This window comes from Sus scrofa, chromosome 1 (genome assembly GCF_054392235.1).
Source record: "Sus scrofa isolate SSC_HxYL_T2T_F1_AM1 chromosome 1, Sscrofa_HxYL_maternal_Yorkshire_Landrace_v2.0, whole genome shotgun sequence".
Classification (NCBI taxonomy): Eukaryota; Metazoa; Chordata; class Mammalia; order Artiodactyla; family Suidae; genus Sus; species Sus scrofa.
Genome location: NC_139383.1, coordinates 9,781,938 through 9,805,451, shown reverse-complemented (window position 1 = coordinate 9,805,451; position 23,514 = coordinate 9,781,938). Strand labels below are relative to the sequence as shown.

Sequence of the window (23,514 nt, the reverse complement as noted above, 5' to 3'; positions counted from 1 at the left end):
AGGGAGGTTGTCAAACAGGTGTCAGCCTGCTAGCCCCTTTGCACTCCCCTGACACCGCATCTGCTGTGTGACCTGGGACTTGTCACTTGACCTCTCTGCGAACTGGTTTGCTCGGCTGTGAAAACAGGAGGGATAACGACAACACCTTGACCGGAGGGTCCTCATGAGGGTCCAGAAAGTAATAGTAAGTCTGTCGAAGTGCTGGCGGCCATGAGAAGAAGTTCGCCGGCTGCTGTTTCCACCACCATCACCCGGTTATTGCCCCCTCCCCTGAAAGCCAAGGGGAGGGGGTCAAAGTGCAATCATGTGCCCACGGGTTCCGAGCAGCTCAGAACAATCTTCCTGCCTCATCTTCCTGCGTGGGTCGCCCTCCACCTGCCGAAGTGGGAGCGCATTTAGCAAACTGCTTGTAAGCACTGTGGCAAGTGAGCACAGGGGCACATGTCTGAAACGGAGCATGGCCTTTGACGGCTCAGTGGCCGTGGACAGGGACTGGGGCGCTGTGACTGGCTCTCCTGCATGGGACCATGACTGAAAGCAGTGGCCTTCTTCTTCAGCTGCTAAACCAGGCTTATGTCACAAAATCCCAGCAACAGTAGGGACCGGAGGTCTGTCTCCAGCAGAACCTGCTCTCCGTGGGGCGTGGTGCTCAGGGACCCCAGATCTTAACTCCACCATCTGCTAGCCTGTGAGTCTCGGTTTTCCCCTTTGCCATGTGTGGCTGGGCAGTGCCATCTATGTTGAAGTGAGGTGTGGGTCCATTGTGATGAACTATGACTAACGCGCTTGGCACGGAGCCTGGAACCTAGAAACATTCAGCAATAGCCAGAGGCAAAGGCAGCGTCACTGTCAAAGCTGCCCGCGTTACTGGGGGAAGGGCCGGGCACAATAACACCATCGCTGAGCGTGCGTGCATGTGTGTGTGTGTGTGTGTCTGTGTGTGGCCTGAGCCACAGCCAAGCATGCACATCTAAGCTACGCTGCAGCAGCACAGGGCCCAGGGGTCCCACATCCTCTCCCTCCCCGTCGCTGACACCCAGCAGGCAGTGGCAGCCGGGCATCCCCTCTGTGTGGCCTCTGACCCTGCACAGGATTCTGCCTTCAGCCCGGGAAGTCTTGGTAAGAACCGCAGCTCCCTGGAAGCTGGGGAAGCTGGAGGCTGGGTCTCAGGAGGGGCTGGGGGCCAGGGGTTCTGAGGGCTTCTACTTGCAGGCACTTTACGGGGAAGTGAGCTGCCCTGGATTCGAACGTAACCTTATATTTCTGCCGCACCTCAAGAGAAAACTTTACATTTTAAATTAACAGCATGTCCACTGCCAGTATTTGTGGTTACTACCTGTAACGTAAATCTCTTTTAGAGATGTGTGAGAACAGCATACATAATGAAATATCAACATGAAACTTGATTTAAAGTGGCTTTTCATTAATATAACAAATGAAGTGTACCAAAATTTGAAAGTATATTCCTTTGGGCCTAATTAAAATACTGAACAAAATACATGTATATGTATATTTTAAATGAAGACATTCGGCTGCCAGAATTAGCTACAGAAGTAATTCTAATCGAATCGACCGTGAGTCGCTATTAACGTGGGCAGCCCCCTTCCCTGAGATCTCAAGGTGCCTCTGATTTAGCCCCTGCGTGAGGGGCCAGGTGAGCTTTGCTTTGCAAATACCTGCCCTCTGCACCGGGGCGTGCCTCGCAGGGCTGCCTCAGGTCAGAGACTTCCGTGCACTTCCGAAGGGTCCCAGAGCTGGGATGTCCTCTGAGGGAGGAGAATGCCCTTGGCTCAGTGTTGGTGTCCTCAGCCTGGGAGGACGTGACTGCAGCTGGGAAGCGGTGGGCTCTGTCTGAACGGAGAGGACCACTGGCTGGATGGGATCTGGGCCACCCAGGTTGGCATCCAGGAACAGGGACCAGGAGGCACACAGAGAGGACTGGAGGAGGGTGGGGAGATGGCAGGAGGCCCTGGAGGAGAGTGGCCGATGTGGTCCCACTGCTGGAGGGAGGGCAGGGAGTAAATGCAGCATCTGCCCACCCCGCCCTTTGATGGCAGCACATCGGCTGTGCTGGAGACCCAGCAGAGGGGCCTGGCTGAGGAGGGGCTGCAAGGGTCTGCACCCCGAGGCTGGGGTGGGGTGGGGTGGGGATGAGCGGAGAGCAATTCTGTGGTCACAATTTTGGCAAAAGATACCCCAGAGGCCAGGCCACCTGATTGAGAGACCCTGGTCCACCTACATGTGCCTGGGCCTTGCTTCCAGGTGGTAGAAGAGGGCTTCTTTTTTGTTTGCTGGTTTGGTTTTTTGCTTTTTTAGGGCCACACCTGAGGCATATCAAGGTTCCCAGGCTAGGAGTCGAATCAGAGCTACAGCTGCCAGCCTACCCCACAGCCACAGCCACATGGGATCTGAGCCACGTCTGGGACCCACACTGCAGCGCATGGCAATGCTGGATACTTAACCCACTGGGGAAGGCCAGGGATCGAACCTGCATCCTCATGGATACTATTCAGGTTCATTTCCATTGCCTCGCAATGGGAACTCTGGAACAAGCCTTCTTAATATGACCCTCTGGGAGACGATGGTGGAGGGGTGTGTGTGTGTGTGTGTGTGTGTGTGTGTGTACAGCCTCAGAAAGATGGACTCTCTGCAAACAGTGACCACGTGGCTCTGGCTGACTGGGGACCTAGAGCTCCTGTGAGGGGCCAGCGGTTACCCCTCTGCTCCGCCCCTGGGAGCGGAGACGCGCGCAGGGATCCGCGTGAGGACTGAGTTAAACTCTTCACACCAAGTGCTCTTCCTCAGAGCGGGAAGCGCTTCGTAATCGTTCACAATTCTCATTATTCTGTAAGTTAGTGGCTTACATTCCAGCGCCTGGGGGCCATTGGGAAGTGAAGTACCGCAATGATAATTGATATTTGGGAGTTCCCTTTGTGGCTCAGTAGGAACAAACCCGACTAGCATCCATGAGGACACAGGTTTGATCCCCGGCCTCGCTCAGTGGGCTAAGGATCTGGCGTTGCCCTGAGCTGTGGTGTAGGTCGCAGATGCGGCTCGGATCTGGCGGTGCTGTGGCTGTGGTGTAGGCCAGCGGCTACAGCTGCAATTTGACCCCTAGCCTGGGAACCTCCGTATACCCCAGGTGCTGCCCTAAAAAGACAAAAAGACAAAACTGATATCTATGCCGCGCTTTATAATTTACAGTCACCTCCACGGACCTTCTCTCCTTTGCACGTGTGACGATGTAGACCAGATGCCGGGTTGTTGCTCCTCCCTTGACTGAGGAAATGGGTGCAGAGGACCTGGCCTTGCCTGGCAGCACAGCCACTAAAGGGTGGGGCACAGTTTCCTGTCTGAGTATCTCTGACCCCTTTGGCCCTCCGCCCTGGAGCTCCATGGGGAACCCCAGAGAAGGTTCCTCTGAACTTACAGAACCTCAGGGGCTGGGGGAAGAAGGAAGTGAGCAATGCGGGGGACTAGCTGATGGCAGCGTGAGCCTGACCAGGACTGTCCCCTTGAAACACTCGGACCAGGACACCAAATTGTCTCTACTTCCATGCAGTAGTGATGCGTTTCCATGGTGATGGGAGGACCCAAGGTCACATCTCTCCCTTTCTGCGTAATTTGTTGAAAGGCTGGTGGCTGCTCCCAAAACCTCTGTATTTAATTGGAAATGTAGTAGCAGGCACACAGTAAAGAATTGGGGGCCATGGGAATCCTTAGATGTCCAGTTGTCGTGAGTGGGCCTTTTGCACTGAAAGATGCTGTCATTTCCCACGATGACAAGCCCACATGAAAACACGCCACCAGCCAGGCCTTGTTCCCAAGCTTGTTCCAGGAAGAGGGCTTGCCACGTGTGCTCAGCAGTGTTTATGTACTTGGTGGGGTTGCTCCCGGTCATGAAACTAACATGAATGTTCTCCATGAACAGGCCAAGCAAGCTTTCCTCTCGGCCGGCAATTGTCCCACCTACGGTTCAGTCACAGTGAGTAGCACCCTGCTGCTCCATGAGCGAAATCTGCGAGGAGTCAGGGGGCAGAGATGCGGTCAGATGGGGGAGGTTGGTGAAGGGAGTGGGAACCTCCTTTTTGAGGAGATGCTGAGCTGGAGAGGGTGGGTTGGACCTGTTCTATCATGAGAGGACTGATCCCAGACTTCAAAGACTGAGAGGGACACAAGCTTGCATCTCACAAGGGGAACTGGAGTTTGTACCCGTGTATGCGGAGGAAGTCCTGCTCACACCGGGGCGGGGGGGGGGACGCTTCAGGAGCTCTTTGCCCCTCAGGACGTGATGGAGAGAGAGATGGAACTGGAGTCCAAGGGCTCCTGGACGCACTTAACCGGTGATAGAGGAGGGCAGAGACTAAGAGACATAGTGTTGGCTGCCAGACCACAGCCAAGGCCAAGGTCAGGGGGCCCGGGGCGCCATCCAGCAGGGGCCTCCAGACCACTGGCTGGCTCCCATCATGGGGTGCTCTTGCTGCTTCTTGCCTTTGCATCTGCTGTCCCCGTGTCTGGAAACCCTTCCATTCACTCTTGGCCTTCAAGACTCAACGCTTATCGAATGTTCTGTGGGTTTGAGTGACATTTCACGGGGAGAACTGGCAGGATTTGGATCAGATTGGATTTGTGTCGAGGGGAGCAAGGGAGAGACAGACGTCAGTCTAACTGCTGGAGTAGCAGGAGGACTTGGTTGTAGCAGCGGTAGGGAAACTGAAAGGGGGGGCGGTCTGTGAAGGGAGCGGCTCCCCCTTCCTTTTGCACAGGCGGAATTTCCCATCGGTGCTTGATTCGGTCATGGCAGGCCGCCTGGAGCCAGCAGGAGAGGGCTCGGTGAGGACTCTGGCCTGGGCGTGGTGCGTTGCTGGCAGCCAGAACGAGGACCCAGGGGAATCACTCAGGGTGCGAAATCAGGTTGGGTGGGGGAATGCCAGCAGGAAGCTGGCATGGAGCAGAACCCTCTCCCCTGGCACTTTTAACCTGCTCCTATCAACCTTTCTTCACTGCGCTGGCAGGGAACCCAAAGCCCCAGGATTTGAAATCTTATGCCGCTGCTCAAAAAAAAACAATTTAAAAATTCCTCAGCCCTTAGAATTTTCTAGCCGATGGTTTGGGGTGGAGCCCAGGAGAGGAGAGCTGGGATGTCCAGAACCACACCGGCGGGGCAGCTGCTCCACCGCGGGGCCTTTCCGGAAGAAAGGAGGATTCTGCCAAGAACTGAGGAGAGAGAGGGCCGGTCGAGTGTCCCCAGGCTGCCGCCCTCCCCTGCCTTAGGCCCAGGCCACCCTGCAGGCAGCACAGCTTCCTCAGATCATCTTCAATCCTGGGTTCTGGCTGCCTTGGCCGGTCCTGAGCAGGGTGGAAGGTGCGAGAGAAAGTAAAAGTAAAACATCCCTGGGTGTGGGGCTTGGCGGGTATAAAAACGCCAGACGTGGGCTTCCCAGTACCAGGGGGGAAGGGGAGGGAGAGCCAGAGGCACCAAGGGGAGGGGAGGAGGGGTGGGGCGGCGAGGATCGGGCCGAGGTCAGAGCAAGGAGCCCTGCGGGGACTGGGCATATGCTCGAGGTTCCCGGCCCGCTGTGGTTGGCAGCGTTGGGACGGCAGACGCACGTCGCAGCCCCATCCCGGCGCGCGGCGAGGGCCCCGCGGTCCAGGGCGCGCCAGCGGCGAGGCGGCGGCAGAGGGAGGAGCACTCCGCGGGCTCGTCCCCGCGAGGTCGCCTCCTTGGGGCCCACGCACCACTCGGACGGCTGCCCGGAGACGGAAGGGTGGGCCAGTTCCACGGCCCTGACTCACGCAAAGCTGGACTGCGTTGCAGGGCTTGCTTCCCGGCAGACGGGCCTCCCGAGCCGGGGGGACGACCGCGGGCACCTCCCGCCAAGGTCAAAAACTGGCGTGCGCCTGCCTTGCCTTCTGCCCAGCGGTCAGCTTCATGGGGACCCGGCTGGAGCCGCAGGGATGGCGCGGAGCACAGCGGGGTCCCTAGGCCTGAGTGAGCCCGGGCACCACCTGTGTAGGGCGAGGGTGGGCTGGGGGGACCCCAGATCTTTCAGGGACACTGGGCGAGCGACCTAGGAACCCCCGTTTTAAACCAGCCTTGGGAGTGAAATTTGGCGGCGCCTGTTCTGCAGACTCCTGCCCTCTCCCTGGCGCTCTGGTGGCCTTAGCAAGGGTGCCCCTGCGATGTCACCCCTCCGCCCCCTTAGCCAAGCCCTGAGAGCAGCCCCGCGCCCTGCAGGCTCTGGGGTTGGGAGCGCTTCGCGGGCTGGCACGCAAGGTGTGAGCGAGCATTCCTTGTCGTCCGGTCCTAATTGGAAGTAGATGTTAAAGATGAGAAATCCAGTTTTGTAAAGTGAAATGTCACAGATTTAGAGTTTCAAACCCACCCCTAGCCTTTGGTATTTGACTATCTCTATCCTTGGCAGTGTGCGATTCCCATGTTTCAAAGAAAGAACTTTAAAGGTTCATAAAGCTCCAAAGATTTCAAATAGCTCTTTTAAAAGCACTTTGATGGTTTAAATGCAGACACATGAATTGCATATCTCTTAAATTACACAGGGTTTTAAATCTAAGGGAAAATGTCTTTGGCAAGACGGAGCTTTGTCTTGTGTGGGTATTTTTTTAAGCATGTGTAACAAGTGTATTCAGGTTGACAGTGGAAAGAGAAGAGAAAGGTACCAGGTGAAGGATGCTGAGACGTCTCACCACCTGGTCCCATGGTGGCTCCCAGAACAGAGAAGTGACACGGGGGTCCTTTCATGTTCCTCCTAGCCAAGGGCAGTGACACGGCCATATGTGGCTCCTGAAGGGCCATGGGTGAGCTCCTCTAGGAATAAGCCTGAGCCTCTTCAACCCTTCTCCACTGGGATCGGTGGTGAAAGAAGGAATGATACAAAGGACATGTAGCCATCACATGTCCACTTTTCGTACACCTGCAGCTTGCCCAAGACCTAAAGTGACCGATCTTTTCTCCCCAGGTCAACCCTTCAGGAGGCCAGCCTCAACCAGATGCCCCGCCCTGGGAGGGGAGGCAGTTTGGGGTGTGGTGAACTCAGGCTTTGGAGTCAGGCCACATGGGCTTGCATTCCTGCTCTGCCACTTATAATTTGGGTGATCTCTTTAATCTTCAGTGCAGCCGTCTGCACAATGGCCCCTTCGTCACTGGGTTGTTATGAGGATTAATCTAGGTACATGCAAAGTCCTTAGCAAAGGCCTGACCCACAGGGACCTTCAAGAATAAACAGTGATGGGAGTTCCCGTTGTGGCCCAGTGGAAACGAATCTGCTAGTAACCATGAGGACGCTGGTTCGATCCCTGGCGTCACTCTTCGTGGTGTGGGCCAGCAGCTACAACTCCGATTCAACCCCTAGCCTGGGAACCTCCATGGGCTGAGGGTGTGGCCCTAAAAAAAAAAAGAAGAAGCAGTGACGGTGGTGGTGGTGATGTGTTGATGGTAGTTGTAAAGGTGACAGTGACGGTAGGTACAGTGGTGCTGGTGCTGCTGGTGATGGGATAGACTGGGGACACTGAAGGTACTGATGGTGATGACGGCAGACACCCCTCAAACTCTCTTTTAGCAGCTGGGTCTCAGAGTTACCACCCAGCTCTTACGGTGACTGCGTCTACTGTCTGCGCCATGAGCTTTGGTGCACGGCATGTCTCGTCTCATCCTCCTCTGCTGTTGGTTGCTCCCCAGGGCAGGCATCCCGTTCCTCTCTCGTGGTCAGCCCTGTGGGCAGGCACCAGCACTTGTCCAACCAGCTATAGAAGCTGGTAGCCTTGCAGGATGGGGGGTACCCCCTCCCCCCAACCCCGAGAGCATCCCCACCAGCGGCCTGAGACATTCATGTGCGGAGAAGCAGGCTCTGGCCCTCCTTGGGTATATGGTGGACTTTGCTGGAGAGTTTCTGGAGTGGCCCGGGCGTCCTAGAACAGGCTTGGCCTTGGGCATATGTGAGAGATAGAAGACAGGATGAGAGTTCTCTAAACCATGAAAGCAGTAAACATGGGAGTGAGATTTCCCTGGAAGAGGGGGGTTGTGGAAGACAGATTTAGGGGTCACGTTTCTTCTAGAGAAACAGAAGCTATTGCTGAGCAGGCCCTGTGGATGAGCCACATCCGCGTCCACCCAGACAACTTCCCATTCCCAGTGCTTCCCTGGAGCCCTTTGCACAGAAAGAAAAGTCCCCTTAGCACATCGCACCCCCCTCAAGTTCTTGGCCCCTCTTACCCACCACCCCTGACTTGACGGGCTGTCGGTTCCTATTAGTTTGATTTGAGTACGTGCTCTGCATTTGCTCTTCTGTCTGCCCTAGGTCCTTGCCCTAGGTAAGGCCCTGGAGGACAAGACCCCTGATTTGCTTCCTCAGATGTCTTGCAGAGCCCTTAGTGGACAGCAGAGGGGGCGCCCAGATGTGGCATCTCCCACAAACCTGGCCCCATGCTCTGCCCATCCTGAGTGTTGGCTAATGTCTAATGAATAGACATGTGGCCACGGAGAGCGTTGAGGGGATGTGTCATCTGCTCCAGGCAGGCCCTGTCCTTGTCCTTCCCAATTCAAGTGGCTCCAGGTGCCATGGGCGGGGGGCCATAGTTATGTCCAGGTGGGACCCCTGGCAGCTACTGCATGCGATGCCAGGGTGAGTCACCTGGCCGCTCCCAACAGGCCCCTCCTTTTTTAAGCCCAGCCCAAGAGCTCCTGGAGAGCTCGGGTCCCCTCACTCACCAGGAAACTCTTTGTGATGGTAAACAATCTAATACCATTCGATTTTTAAAAAAACGAATTCCTCATGCAGTCAGCTTTCATTCCAAAATCAGAAATGCTTCACATCTCAAAACCCTCCACATCAGAAGGTCCAGTTAAAAGTGCTAAGTCTTGATTTTATCGTGTGATTCATCGTGGGTTCGGGGGCGGCTGGGGGTGGGGATCGAGCTGGCAAATCCCAACAAAGCACCGTCGTCGCCCTAATCTCTCTCTATTACGAAAATGGATGGCGAGCTGGGGATTGCTGTGCCTATAAATCAGCGTTGTGTTCTGGATAATCTAATACATTTTTCAAGTGTTGTTCTCGCCGTTCGGCATGCACGGAACTGCTCAGTTGGCACAAAGTTTGCCATCAATCTCTCCCGCCCGCTCCCCACCCAGCCTCACCAACCTCCTCAGAACCTTCCTAATATTTTATACATAAACCAGTTTGGATTCACGGGGCATTCCAGCCAGTAAATGCTCTGAAGATTCATCTTTATGGACTAGCAGCCCAGCCTGGGAGCGTCCCAGCTTCTCAAGATGAAAAGGGATTTTATTTGGTGTGTTCTGCTGCGTGGGGAGTGGATGCTGGCGGCCGGCTCGGCTCTATTATAGCCGCGTGTGCTCTTCTCGGGGAGGAGAGCTGGGCTCAAGGGCAGGGCCCTCGGAAAAATGAGCCTCTTCACCCCTCCTCTGGTTCCAAGGCCCTCCCGGCAGGTGAGCCCTTCATGGCTCCCCAGGACCCAAGGGAGTGGAGACGGGGAGTTTACTGTGACCACATCCAATCTCAGCTGGTTCGACTGTTGCAACCCTGTGCCCCCAGGAAGAGGGACAGGGACCCAAGAGATTGTGACAGCTGTTGGGGGAGGGGCACACCCCACCAAAGGAAATGAAAATAGTTGCAGTTTCATTTGCTTTAAAGCGCAGCCCTTGTAATAAACGTGCACAGCAAATGTGCTGAGCAAACATCTCCGCGGGCATCAATATGCAGGGCTGTTTGTTGCCTCATAAACTTGGAAGCAAGTGATATTGTCTCTTAAATCAATGGCTGCGCGGACAGCCTTGGCGCTCCCCGAGCACAGGACATCCAGGCCGAGCCGGCACTTAGATTAATGGCTGGAGCAGAGACTGAAAGGTGCTTAGTCACTGCCCTCACTGCCCGGGAAATCAGGAGCCACCCCCAGGACTGGGAGCTTCCTTCCTCCGGATGCATCCTGTGGGCCACCGCACCCGGGATGCCTGGGGGAAACCTCGCCTGTGCGCGCGCTACCCCGAGACCGAGGGAGGAGGCGGGGTCTGTCTGTCCACCTCTGTGGGCTGTGGGTCCTGAGGGCGGCTGGGGTCCCTCTGCTTTGGATCCCTAGCACCTTGTATCAGGCCAAAAGCTGGAGGAGGAGAGGAGGAGGCGAGGCAGCACAGGTTTCAAAAGGTGAACATGCAGGTGTTTACAGGGTGGATTCTGTGGTGGGAGGAATTCCCTACACCAGCCACTTCTGGGCGGTACCCCTCCCCAGGCGGGTGGGGTGCAGATGGCTCCCATCGAGAAGGCCGCAGCGTTCATGAAGGACCAGCCCAGCTGAGAGGTCCATCAGGCCATTAAGGAAGGGCCAGGCAGGGGAGCACTTGCCAGCCGGGCCAGCCTGCCCACCGGGCTCCTAGAGTGCCTTGAGTGGCGGGCCCTGATCTCCAGAACCTGTGACCGTGACCTTGTTTGGGGAAAAGGTCTTTGCAGATGCAGTTAAGGATCTTGAGATGAGGTCATCCTGAATTATCCGAAATCCATCACAAGGAGAACCTGAGGAGAGGGCCCAGAGGCCAGGGTGAGCCCCTGTGATGACAGAGGCGGAGAGTGGAGTGAGGGGACGGAAGCCGAGCAGCACCAAGGGCTGCCAGCAGCCACCAGAAGCGAGGAGAGAGGCCTGGAACAGAATACCCCCACCCACCGGCCCCCAACCTTGACGCCAGCCTTCTGGCCTCCCAACCACCAGAGAGAATGCATGTCCACTGTCTGAAGCCCCCAGGCTTGCAGTCGTTCGTAACAGCAAGCCGACTTGGGCTCAGAAGGGCTCTATGTGCTCACCACTGGGCTTTGCAGCCGCGGTTCTACATCCTGTGTATAACCCGTTCTGGCCAGAAGCGCCCAAACCCAAGGGGCCAGCCCAGCTGGGCAGAGCACTGCAAACACTCAGCATCCCTGCTTGCTTGCTTTCGACCTCAGCAAGTGCCCTTATAATAGAACCATTCAAAGTGCAGGTGGCTTTATCCGCCTTGACTTGTTAATCCGCTCAGGCGCTCTAGGACTCCTGCGGGGTAAAAGTAGCAATTAAAGCAGCAGTTGCCACTGGAATTTCACTAAGGTCCCATTCGGGCTTGGGGACGCGTAGCAGGGACATGTGATATGGGCCTGTGGTTTGCGTCTGGCAGCTTCCACTGCCCTGCCTGGACCCAGCCACCCTCAAGGTCGGTGTGGATTCTCAGCTCCCCGCCCAGGGAGCATCCCCGGATGCTTTTCCATTGGTTCCTGAATGTGCCCCCTCCCCCTGCTCCCACCACGGACCCAGCCCCTTCCATGTGGGCAGAGTGGGCAGCGGCCGAGCCTGGGCAGTCATGACCCAGGTGTCTTGCATGTTGGTGAGTTCACTGACTTAGCAACGTGGCCTAAGCTTATTGGGGGGGGGGTAGATTCCGCCTGATACATTTTAAAAGGTGTCATGGGGGGAAATCTGGTATTCTTTCAAGAATCTCATGTGACCTTGATAATTTTGAGTGTGACTTAAGGTCACGTGTAAAGGATCAGAGACCCCAGATCGTTTACACCCAGAGGTAGCGTCCTTCTTCTCACCATGGGCTCACGGGAGGCAGTTATGGGCTCCAGAAAGACAGTTTGTTAAACTACAGTGAGAAATAGTCAGGCTCAACTGTGTAAAATTGCCGATATTCAGGTGCTTTTGACCTGTAAGAGTGGCAGTGCCATAGCGTTTAACACAGCATCTGGAATACTCCGATCTGTGTGGCCACAGTTGTCCCTTGCAGGTCCTGTAGGTGGGAAGCCCAATTATAATGGGAAGGTACTTGGTGAGCAGTGAACTAGAGCAAGGATTCTGGGGCTGGATGGTGAGAAACAAAAAAGTGGGACCTGGCCGCTGGCAGCTGGGAGCTGGCCTGGCCCTCACAGCTCGGCTGGGGCGTTCTTTGGTTAAACAAAAACACAATTTCACTGAACACCAGCACTGAACAAGGTCACTCTGTGACCAGGATGGAGAAAAAACAAGGCCACTCCATACTCATGTTTGAACACAGACAAAAGAATAAGCACACTGTTTAAGCTACAAAATGACCACAGGTCCCTCCCTCCCTCCCAGTGTGAGACGGCCCTTTCTCTGCCAGTTACCATCGTTCATAAAAGCAACGCCCATTCAAACCTAGTTTTCATGTTCTGATTTCTAGTCCAGAGTGAGGGCCCCAAACATCATCTAATACAAACCCCAGTACTATAGGAAGTTCCCCCCAACCCTTTACTCAGATGCTCTAAGGTTCATGGTATGTTGGTCTCCCTTGTGGCGATAAGACCAGGAAACCCAACTCTTCAGTGACCCATATCCTCCTGGCGTGTCTGTCTAGTGGGTGTTGCTAATGGCATCAGGCTGGGCCAGCCCGACCTGGCCATCTCTGCCTGAGGACAGACTCCCTGCTGTTACCATCACCGCCACCGCTGTAATCACTGCCACCATAACTCAGACCTCCCCCCAGAATCACTTCCTCCCACTATCACCACCACCACCACCCCTCTGCTAAGTGCTTGAAATACACTTTATCCCTCTTCAACCCCGTAGGAGAGGCATATTATCTCCATTTTCCCAAATAAAGCTGTGATGGCTCAGAGAGGTTAAGTAACTGCCTCAAGATCACACAGCTAGTAAATGGCAAAGAAGGGGTTTGAGACCCCAGTCACCATGTACACGTTACGGCTGCCCACAGAGCAGAATGCCCCCAGGGCTTGGCCCAGAGGTACCCTGCCCCCTCCTCCCTCCTCATTCCTGTCTGCCCCTTCCTGCTCCCCCTCTGCTGGGATATGAGCTGCCAGCAGCTGCTTTGGGGGTCCGTCCTGTGCAGTCCTGGCTGACCTGCACCTGACTTGTAAATGGTTGTTTCTTTAAGTTGCCTTTGCATATATTTGCTTTGATCTTATACGTGGTTTTCATAATCTAACTTTTTACAGGAAGATTGTATTTCCTTTATATCCAATTTCTGAGTCTCTCTCCCTCTTGCCTCCAAGTGCCAAGTGCTGGGAACACATAAATTCGCTCCGGGGCCAAGAATAGAAACTAAGATTTATGGGTTTCAATCTATTAGTGTAATCAGCAGGATCACTTACTCCCCAGATCCTTCATTTCATGACCATATTTTTCTTCATAAATGGCACCTTTTGAAGATGCTTAGCTATTGGGCTAAGAGGCCCAATTCAAAGTTTTAAATTCACGTGATTTGGGCTGAGAATTATACTAAACATCCGAACTGTGGTTGGAAAACACCCTTTGCATGTGCTCAAATAAACTCCAAACTCCTTAAAGGATTTTCTTGAATTAAAGAATATTCATTTATGGACTGATGAAAAAATACAAATTTTTCGCAAAAGCAATGTCTCGAGAGAGAGTAGCTTATGTGGCTGTGAAAACCAGAGGCTGTAAAGCAAATGTAACTCAGCCTACAAGCACAGCTTCCGCAGGCTCATAATGTGGACGTCAAAGGTGTTTTCCAGAGAACCAGGCTCAGGTGGGCTTAGGGGCGTCCAAAATCTGAGATTTCTTCTTCTTTTTTTGGCTGCCGGGTGCAGCGGCTTGGTATGGGATCTCAGTTCCCAGATGAGGGACTGAACCCAAGCTACAGTGGTGAACGTGCCCAATCCTGGCCACCGGACAAAGATTAGAAACTAGGCTGGCCATAAAGTATTTTAAATTATTTTTGATGTCATCAAACGTGAAGCGGGTACTTTTTCTGTTCGAGAAGGGGAATGGCCTCTTGGCACCATTCGCAGGAGAGGCGGCAGACTCCTAGAGGCAACAGAGTCTCCTCCATCTCCTCCCGTAAGGCTGTACCGTGGTCTAGGAGCAGCTTCCCCAAGTCCTCAGAAGACACATCCCAGGCGGTGGCTGCTGCTCCCTCCCCGAGCTCTGGCGCTCCTGTGACTCTGCCCGCTGCTCTTCTCAGCTCTGGGGCTGAGCTCCCGAGAGAGGGCCCCTCCAGGCCCTGGTCCCCTCCAGGCTCGCACACCGCTGCTGGGGTCCCTCTGCCTCTCTCCACGGGACACCATTGTCTTTCCTGAGAAAAATCTGCAGGTCAAGGGCTCTGGGGGGGTGTGGGGGGGACCTCAATTACTTTTCTCTTTCCTCAATGCCTCGTTTTGAAAGGAAAACAAATTTGCAGGCTCCACAGAACACCTGTCTTACCTACTTTGCTCATAGACAATCCCCCTCCCCAGCAGAAACAAAAACCACAAAAACAAACAAAGCACAACCAGCGAACCCAGCAGTTGCATCTTCCCAAAGACCTCGGGCAGCTGCCCGCGGGGAAAAGGGATGCGTTTTCCCCCACGTTCAGGAGGCTGCTCTGCTGTTTTAGTTCTAAGAGCTCACCGTGGGGATTCCAGCCAGGAGCAGAGCATCGAAAGGCTTCCTGTCTCACCACCGCCTGCTCCGCCTGTGGAGCGCGGGACCCTCGCCAGCCCTGGTATAAAGTGGCAGATCCTCGGCTGGGGTCTGTTCTCGCCAGGCAGTGCCAGACCATCCCAGCAGAGGGCATGGGCTGGCCGCTTCCCGCAGCCTCCTTGGTCCCGGCTCCCGCACCCATCTGACCCGGTGGAGTGGGAGGTGCCTGGGCGGAAGCTGCCCTCCAGGCCCCCACCGCCCGGGGGCGCAGGCACGAGCAGCCGGGCCTAGAGGCCTCAGCACATCTGCAGCCACGTCAGAAATCCATTGATTTTTGTGACAGCCACGAGGCCCATCCAATTAAAAGTCCTCACCCGCGTGTTCCAAGCCTTTCTTCTTGCCAAGTGTGTTTGCCGCAGGCACAAAGGAATGCTGTTGGTCAATGTGGCCTCATTTCCACTGCTGATCAGGGTTTTTGGTTGTTTTGGCGGGGGTCGGGGGCACACTCGTGCCATATGGAGGGTCCCAGGCTAGGAGTCCCATCTGAGCTACAGCTGCCGGCCCACACCACAGCCACAGCAACGCCAGATAAAGTCACGTCTGCGACGTACACCACAGCTCACGGCAAGGCAAGGTCCCCAACCCTGAGCGAGGCCAGGGATCGAAGCCAGCAACCTCCTGGTTCCTCGTCGGTTTGGTGTTCCCTGAGCCACGATGGGAACTCCTCCGATCAGTTTTAAACCCGCCCCCAGTACTGGAAGGTGGGAGGTCTTCCGAGATGATATTAGTAAACATTTAGGCTTTGAGGGGGGTTGAGGCCAGGGCCCCCTTCCTCGTCTGGAGCTGGAATTGTCACTGTGTTTTAAGTTTCTGTCCAGGGTTAGTGACCCTGCTGAGGAAGGAGGGAAGTGAGAGGGTGTGTCTGCACTTAAGTCCCCCTGGGAGGTGGTGCTTATTAACCAAGGGAGATGCAAGGGGAAAAGGGGAAAGAAAAGGGACTGCTTTGAAATCACAGAGCAAACCATCAACTCATAGTTGTTAGCATCCCATAAACATAAAGCATGAAAGACAAATAGGATAGAAGCAGAATATACCTGCCCAAGGAGTCCGTGTCTGTGTATCCAAGAGGTCAGTCCTTTGGTGGAGGCAGTGAAGAGACTGGAAAAGACTGTCATTGATATCAGACAAACCTGGGTTTCAGTCTTGGCTCTGCCGCTTTTAGCCGTGTGACCTTAGGCAAGTTACTTGATCTCTCTGAAACTTAGCGAGTAATACCTTCCTTTTGAGACTGACTCGCATTCTCACACAAAACTTCCAGAAGAGTACCTGGCAAACAGGGATTGATGGACATTTTAATCATACTGTGTAGTTTTCTGCAACTTTCAACAGAATTCCTGATGCCTGTTTGCACAGGTCTGGAAGTATCTTGAGAGCCTACACTGAACATTTTTTCCTTCTGGTTCAGGGTAGCAACGAAAGAAGCTAAACTATACACAGGGAAACCTTCACTGTCAAATCCCACCTTTCTTCCTAGAGATACTCTTTATGTTTCCAAACTTCTCAAGGTTTCCCTTTTAGCCCAAATGCCTGTGCAGTGACCCTGCTGACAAAGAGATGCCAGCTGTGTATTGGAGGGCGGGGTGATTTCCCCGCCACTCTTGCGGTCGCAGTGTTTGCTTCTGTGTGGTCTTTGTGGCACTGTTGATAAGTAAGCTGAACGGGGGCGATGCCGGGTGAAGCACTGGGTGGGGAACTGACCTGCCTGTTTTGAACCTTCGACGTTAACGCATTTCGTGATCCAGGTTCTCCAGGTCTCCGTGTACTTGCCTGCTAAGTGGGGATGAGAAGAACGCTGCCATCTTCCTGGGACTACTGACCCAGGACACCAAGCTGTAGGTTCCTGACATCAAATTAACCATTCTTTTGCAAGATTGCACTCTTCGGAAATAACTTTTTCTGGAAAGTAATGGAAGTGTTTCTGACTCGGCGTTGCGATCCCGTTGCTCGTGGTCCGTCTTTTTGAGTTAGCCGTTCTACGAGGGCTGAAGCGCTCTCTCACAGGGGTTTTAATTTGCATTTCCCAGTGATGGAGCTTGTGAGCATCTTTCATGTGATTCTTTGCCATCCTTTACCTTACTTGGCATTATCTGACAATTTGACAGATTGTTCAAATCTTCTATCTAGTTTTTAGTTGTGTTATTTTCTTTTTTTTTTTATTGAGTTTTGAGAGTTTTAAAAAATATGTTCTGGACACAAGAACTTTATCAGGTAGGTATTTTGCAAATATTTTCCCCTGTTCTCTCTCTCTCTCTCTCCTTTTTTTTTTTTTTTTTTTTTTTTTGCTTTTTAGGGCTGCACCTGCAACGTATAGAAGATCCCAGGCTAGGGGTTGAATCGAAGTTACAGCTGCTGACCTACTCCACAGCCACAGCAACTCGGAATCTGAGCCGTGTCTGTGACGTACGCCACAGCGCAGGGCAATGCCAGATCCTTAACCCACTGAGCAAGGCCAGGGATCGAACCTGCTTCCTCATGGATACTAGTCGGGTAATCCAACATCATCTTTTGAAGAGTTGGAATTTTTAATCTTGATAAGGTCCAATTTATTACTTTTTTTCTTTTATGAGTCATGTGTTTGATATTGTAACTAAGAAATATTTGCCTAAACCTAGGTCACAAAAATTTTTCCTATGTTTTCTTCCATGATCCGTTTTGAAGTAGTTTTCATATATTCTGTGAGGTTTGGACAGAGGGTTTTTTTTTTTTGTTTTTTTGTTTTGTTTTTTACTATGGATATCTATTTTTTCCAGTATCATCAAAGCTAGATTATCATTAAGGTTGAAAATATTATCTTTTCCTCATTGAATTGCCTTTGCACCTTTGTTGAAAATCAATTGATCTTCTATGCATGGGTCTATTCTGAAGAGCATCTTGATTTTCATTGCATAATCCTGTACTGAAATTTTCTGCTTCCTGCCTTCAGCCCCTGCAACTCCTCCCCGTGATACCCAGACAGGTCCCTCTCCCTCCTCCCAGACACTGCGCGCTTCTGAGTCCCCAGCATAGCCAGCATGGACTGCTCTTCTAGATCCTTGATGCTCCTTGAGCCCCTAGGGAGGCTTGGCTGCACGTGAAGGCACCGATCTCCCAGAGGTGATGGGCCCCCTGAACCCTGTATTCCAGGGAGCCTGTAATGCAAAAATCGCACTCCCCACTTTGGACCAGAGACTCTGAAACCCTGGCCAAGCTGGAGGACCCGGAGTGCCCTTACTCCCCCCAGCCCAGTACCCCACGGCCCATCCTCACCTTCTCTTAACTCCAGTCAGGCTAGAGAACCTTCAAGAGAAAATAGAAGATCCCATCTGTTTCCAAAAAAGCTGGAAGGTTAACCCTCTGGCAGCCCACCTTGGCCGCCTCTCCTCCTGCAGCTGCCTGGGGTTGGGGGTGGGGGGCTGCACAGAGAGAAAACGTCAGAAGAATCTCTTGATTACTTTCCCAGCAGTTAGGAAATTAGACGAAGCCATAACCGGCTCTACCCTTGGCAAAGCACCTGGACACAATACTATGCTAATGAAATGACTAAACGTCTCCACAGAGGAGCCCATTTCATTTATTTAACTTTTATGGACTTCTGACGAATGTCTGCCAAAATATTAGCACAGCAAATAAAAGGCCCAAGCAAAGTGCCTGCAACCAGCCAGGTTTAACTTGACCCTGCGGTTGCCTCCTTCTTTGCCACGCGGAGAACCCAGGGCCATCGCCCCCACGCTCTTAGGCGCACTCCCTGTAGAAATGGAATTGGTCCTGAACTGGAAAGATTCCAAAGAAAATGTTTCCTTTGTCTAACAAAAGGGGTCTTGGCCAAGAAGAAACGCAGGGGGCTGTGTTCCTTCCTTAAGGTGCCATCTCTTTCTGAAGGATGAGGGGCTGCTAGCCTCGGGACATGTAATTGATGGAAAACCACGCAATGTGTATCCAGGACAAAGCACAGGTCCAGAGAGTTTTATTGGGGGGGAGGGGGATTTCACACAAAAAAATATTTTTAAAGGGGGAAGTTTCATGGTACAAGTCATTTTAGAAACCTGTCTACTTCATCCCTCCTGTAAGATTCACAACATACTTTATCATATCAAAGACTGGACCAAGTCCTGACTCAGTAAATTCACTTGCTGAGCTAAATTCATCTGCAACTTTCCCAAACTTACTTAAGCTAAGAACACTTTTTTTTTTTTTTCAAACCCTATGCCTATTAATACCAGGGAATTCGGTTGGGAGCTGATGTTGCAGAAAATCCAGTAAGATGTTCCCATGAAAGCAGTGTCTCCTGCTCTTTTTTTTTTTTTTTTTTTTTTTGTCTTTTCTAGGGCTGCACCTGCAGCATATTGGAGGTTCCCAGGCTAGGGGTTGAATCAGAGCTGCAGCCACCAGCCTACAGGAGAGCCACAGGCAATACCAGATCCTTAACCCACTGAGTGAGGCCAGGGATCAAACCCGCCACCTCATGGTTCCTAGTTGGATTTCCTAGTGGGAAATTCCTCTATGCTAACTAATCTCTTAGAATCAGTGAAGGGTGAGAAAATGAGGAATTTAGTTTTTCCCAGGCTCCCTGGCATTCCCAGCTTGGGATGTGGAAGAACACAATGACGTTTTCACACTGAGGATTGGGTGGGGTGGGGCAGAAGCCCCACCTAGAGCTTTGGGATAAGGCAGGTGATTAAGCCTGCTTGGAAGCCCACCTCCTCCAGAGTTAGCACGGTAAGTTTGCAACACATGCATTTTTTTTTCTTTCCTCTCATGCCAGTTTTCCGAAGAAATCCATTTTTTCCAAATGTCATAACTGAATTTAAACCATTTTTTCCAACTCACTTCCTTCCGCACTGCATCTCTATCCTTCTCCAGCGTCACTTTGGGGAGGAGGGGTCAGCTGGAGAACACTTCCGAGCTGTCTTTTAGGAGGTGTCAGCCACGAAAACGTGGACTCGCCACCACTAAAGTGGCTCCCCGCCCCTTAGCGTCGCGCCTCCACTGCCACCAATGTGCCAGGAGACCCAGCTCTCCCCACCCCGCAGTCGGGAAACCTGCAACTCCTCCCCCACGCCCCCCGACTCAGCGGCTTGGCGGGCGATGTCTCTGGAGCACGTGCACCCATTCTAATTTTTTATGCTTTGTTATTCTGTCAATTTCTTAATCTATTTATGCCGGCTTTATTTTTAGTGTGCCTATTGTGACAGCAAATCCTCAAATTCCCTTGGTTGTTTTCGGAAAATAGCCGTTCCCAAACCGTAATGTAGACCCCAAATAAAACACTGTGAGCCCCGGGCGGGTCCTGAGCATCCGCAGCAGCCGGCCCCTTTTAGAGCCGCGCCCAGTTGCCCCTCGCAGGGCAGCCGGGGAGGCGGCAAGGAGAGCCAGGCCAGGTCATGTTTGGATGAGCAGCTCTGGGTTTCGCTGAAAATGCTCATTTCTTCTCCTTTTGGAGAATTTCTTCAAACATTAATACATTTCCTCCCCTCTCCCTATCTTTTGTTGGCAACCGATAAAATATGCAAATGATACAGAAACCAATTAATTTTTAGAAGGTTGCAGCTGTTTTGCTGTATTTACAAGACACGATGGGCACATTTAGCATGTGTGTGTGTGTGGATGGATGTGCAAGAGTGCGTAGGCTCATGTGTTCGCAAACACATGTGGAAGGCTCTGCTCATCACAGACGCGTTCCCTCCAGATATGAGCCATCGCTCAGCCATGCGCAGGTCATCGGATCACTTTCCAAGTGCTTTTCCTGCCGGGGGAACTGAGACCAGAGTATGTCCATAACACAATGAAGTTTCTCCTTCTCTGCCCGTGGAGAGGCGCAGGTGCCCCACTGGCCTTCTTCCGCCAGGCTGTGTCCTTCTGGCCACTCTCCAGGCAAGGGCTCCAGTGTCTTAAGCTCTGGGGACATCGAGGGTCATAGCTGCCAGTCCCACTGGTAGAACCTGGTTAGATTTAGAACTCATAATGACAAGCATCAAAGTCTTTCTCTTCTGGTGGTTTTCAAAAGGTCACAATAAACCTGACCCCCTTGCTGTACAGTGGGAAAATAAAAAAAAAAAAAGAAGAAGACAAAAAGTCACAATAGTATCCCCGCGAGAGAGCATTGGAGGTTCTTCCTGCACCTTCCATTGCACTGGCTCTGTGCTCTTCACGGCCCACCCAGCAGCCGTTCCCTCCTTATTTTGCATTGCCATGAGCAGCAGCTTTGACCAAGATAGAGGGGTGAGTCCAGTGACGTCGCCTCACAAGATGCCCTGTGTAGGATCCAAATGAGTCCTGGCAGCCCCACTGCTGCTCTGGGACTGGGCAGGTGACCCAGCGATGGCCAGTGAGAGACGGGACAGGTGTGCGGATGGGGTTCCTGGCAAAGTCAGTTAAGGAAACGTCTTTTTGCACCTTCTTCCTGCCTCAAAGAATGCTTTTGTGTGCTCTTGTGGTGCTTGTGGCTCCTGGGGTCATAAGTGACAGGACTAGAGTGGACAGCCACGTGTTGAGGATGGTGGAGTGGGGTGCTCAAAAGGCCGCTCTCCATCCACGGACCCTGGATTTCTGGCCACGTGAGATAGTTACCCCTCTTCATTCTTCGCTATTGTTTGCCAGGTATTTTCAAAAGCACTCCCAACTGATGCAAGGCTCTCTGGGTTGGAAGAGCCTGAACAGCCGTGTCGCCTAGAATCATTGCTTAAGGCTGCTGAGATTCCCCCCCCCCCGTCATTTCCACTAGTGATCTTCCACACTGTGCTGAAATGATTAGAGGAGGAGAGACTGCTTCCTTCTGGAGCATCCCGGCTGCATCAGAGCCCTTCTGCTGGAAAGTCTTCCTCATGTGATGAGAGAATGCAGTTTGCCAGTGTTGGGAGGGGGGCGTGCTGGAGTGGGCAGACCGGCATGGGGGCTGCTCCCTCCACGAGATGCAGGGAGCTAGAGGCTGATCCTGTGAAGGGCAGGGGTGGGCAGGGTGCGACTGCAGGAGGTGTCAAGGGGCAAGGCACCAGGGTGTGCCCCCCACCCCCTGTCTGCCCCCCCCGTGAGTTACTTTTGAGGGTTACTTTTTAAACAGTTTTATTGAGATATACTTCACAACTATACCAATCCAACCCAGTGTTTTTTAGTGTATTCACAGTGCAACCATCCCCAGAATCAATTTTAGACAATTTTCATCACCGGAGGAGAAACCCTGTACTTTAGGTGTCACGCCTCTACTCACTGTCACCCTCCCTGCCAAGCCCCAAGCAACCGTCGGTCTTTCTGCCCCTATAGATTTCCCTCGTCTGTACATTTCATAAAATTGAATTAATATGTGGTCTTTTGTGACTGGTCTCTTTCACTTAGCATAATGTTTTCAAGGTTCATCCATCTCGTTTCAGCATTCATTTCTTCCTTATGGTCAAAAAAATTCCATCATATAGCTATACTGTCAATTCTTGGTTTTTTAATAGTTGTGTGGTATAAAGTCATCATGAACATTGAATTAGCAAATACTGCACCACTGCTCTTGGACTGGGTCTCTGTGAGTCTCTGGCCACCTTTTCATCAATTGGTCAATACATCAACTTGTTTTATGGTACTTCTGTTTAAAGACATCTTTTTTTTTTTTGTCTTTTTTTTTTTTTTTTTTTGTCTTTTCTAGGGCTGCACCCGCGGCATATGGAGAGTCCTAGGCTAGGGGTTGAATCAGCTGTAGCCACCGGCCTATTCCAGAGCCACAGGCAACACCGGATCCTGAACCAACTGATCAAGGCCAGGGATTGAACCTTCAACCTCATGGTTCCTAGTCAGATTCGTTAACCACTGCGCCACAACGGGAACTCCCAAAAGACATCTTATTTGATAGGTATTGTTGGCTCATTAGCGTTGAACTCATAGCCAATAGCACCCTAATTCAAATCTGAAAGAGTGCGGGGGCGGGGGGGGTGGGGAGTGTTGCCGGAGAGGACTCCTAGGACAGAAAACATCTGTATCAGCCCAAAGTCAGCCTGTTCTAGGACAACCGAGGTCCTAGTCTGCCAGGACTGATGGGCTTCCACGTGTGTGTGTGTGTGTGGCAGGGGCAGGGCTCAGCCCTGAAACCAGTCTGTCTGGGATGGTTGTTCACCCTCCCTAATTCCCCAGGGCTTCTGCTCATCCGCAGGTTCTGCTCCTGCCCTTCCAGGTGACACAGAACAGTGGTGCTCCTCCCTGCATCAGTGAAGCGTTTGAAGGTGCATCTGGGCCCTCCCATCTTCTCGGGCTTGACATCCTCAGCCTTGTGGGCCTTCTTCACATGGCGCAGAGTGGCAAAGGCTGCTGGCCGACTTAGAACAAGTCTCTTCCAGCCTACTGACCAGACTGCACTTCCCGGTCTCTTTTGCAGGTAGGCATGGCCATGGGGGTTCTAGACTGTGGACTGAGGGCCTGTGGCCACTTCCAGACCTGGCCCCTACAATCCCCACTCCTGAGCTTTCAGCACTACTGCTGAAGGGCGGCTGACAGCCAGGTAGGAACACGGTGCCCGCAGCGAGCAGCTCTTTGCTTCATGTGCTTTCAGGGCCCTGCGTCAGCAGTTCACTCTCCGATGCGTGTGTTCCTCCAGCACAGCTTGGTTTACAGCGGGCCCCCAAGTTGGTCCAGGCATGGTCTCTGTCCAGAGCTAAGGCCGATGCGCTCCTTCTTTGAATCAAGGGCACAGGGTAAGATTACATGAGCTTTTTTGGGGGGGACTCACCGCATGACTGGCCTCCATTAAACTTACTATCAAACAGCCCCCAGGTCATTCTCCCCGGGACCCTGGCAAAGCCATGCCTTTCTCTTGCGGTGCAGTTGGAGGCTTGGGGCCCAGAAATTAGTTTTCTTGTTAAATTCACCCATCACTGCGACTTGGGGGATTCTGGATCCAGACTCTGTCACTGGTGCACGTCCTACTTCCCCGCCCACCAAGGCCTCGGCTCCCTTATTACAGCCCCAGTGACAGTGACACAGCAGCCAGGCCGGAACAGTAGGTTCTAAGTGCTTCACGGGTCTCAGCTCTTAGTACTTTCAACGATTCTGTTATTGTTATGCATCCCATTATGTAACGGATCAACCGAGGCACAGAGACGTGAAACACGC

At 52.8% G+C, this 23,514-nt stretch overlaps 1 protein-coding gene across 1 annotated transcript; it reads left to right on the top strand.

Annotated features, from left to right (window-relative positions):
- The first annotated feature begins 457 nt into the window (after window positions 1-457).
- On the top strand, window positions 458-23,091 carry LOC110259919 (uncharacterized). Its single transcript, XM_085012887.1, has 5 exons — window positions 458-502; window positions 976-1,119; window positions 3,932-3,985; window positions 22,580-22,780; window positions 22,955-23,091. The coding sequence occupies exons 1-4, from the start codon at window positions 458-460 to the stop codon at window positions 22,724-22,726; spliced, it is 390 nt and encodes a 129-aa protein (XP_084869013.1). The 3' UTR covers window positions 22,727-22,780; window positions 22,955-23,091.
- The last annotated feature ends 423 nt before the right edge of the window (window positions 23,092-23,514 follow it).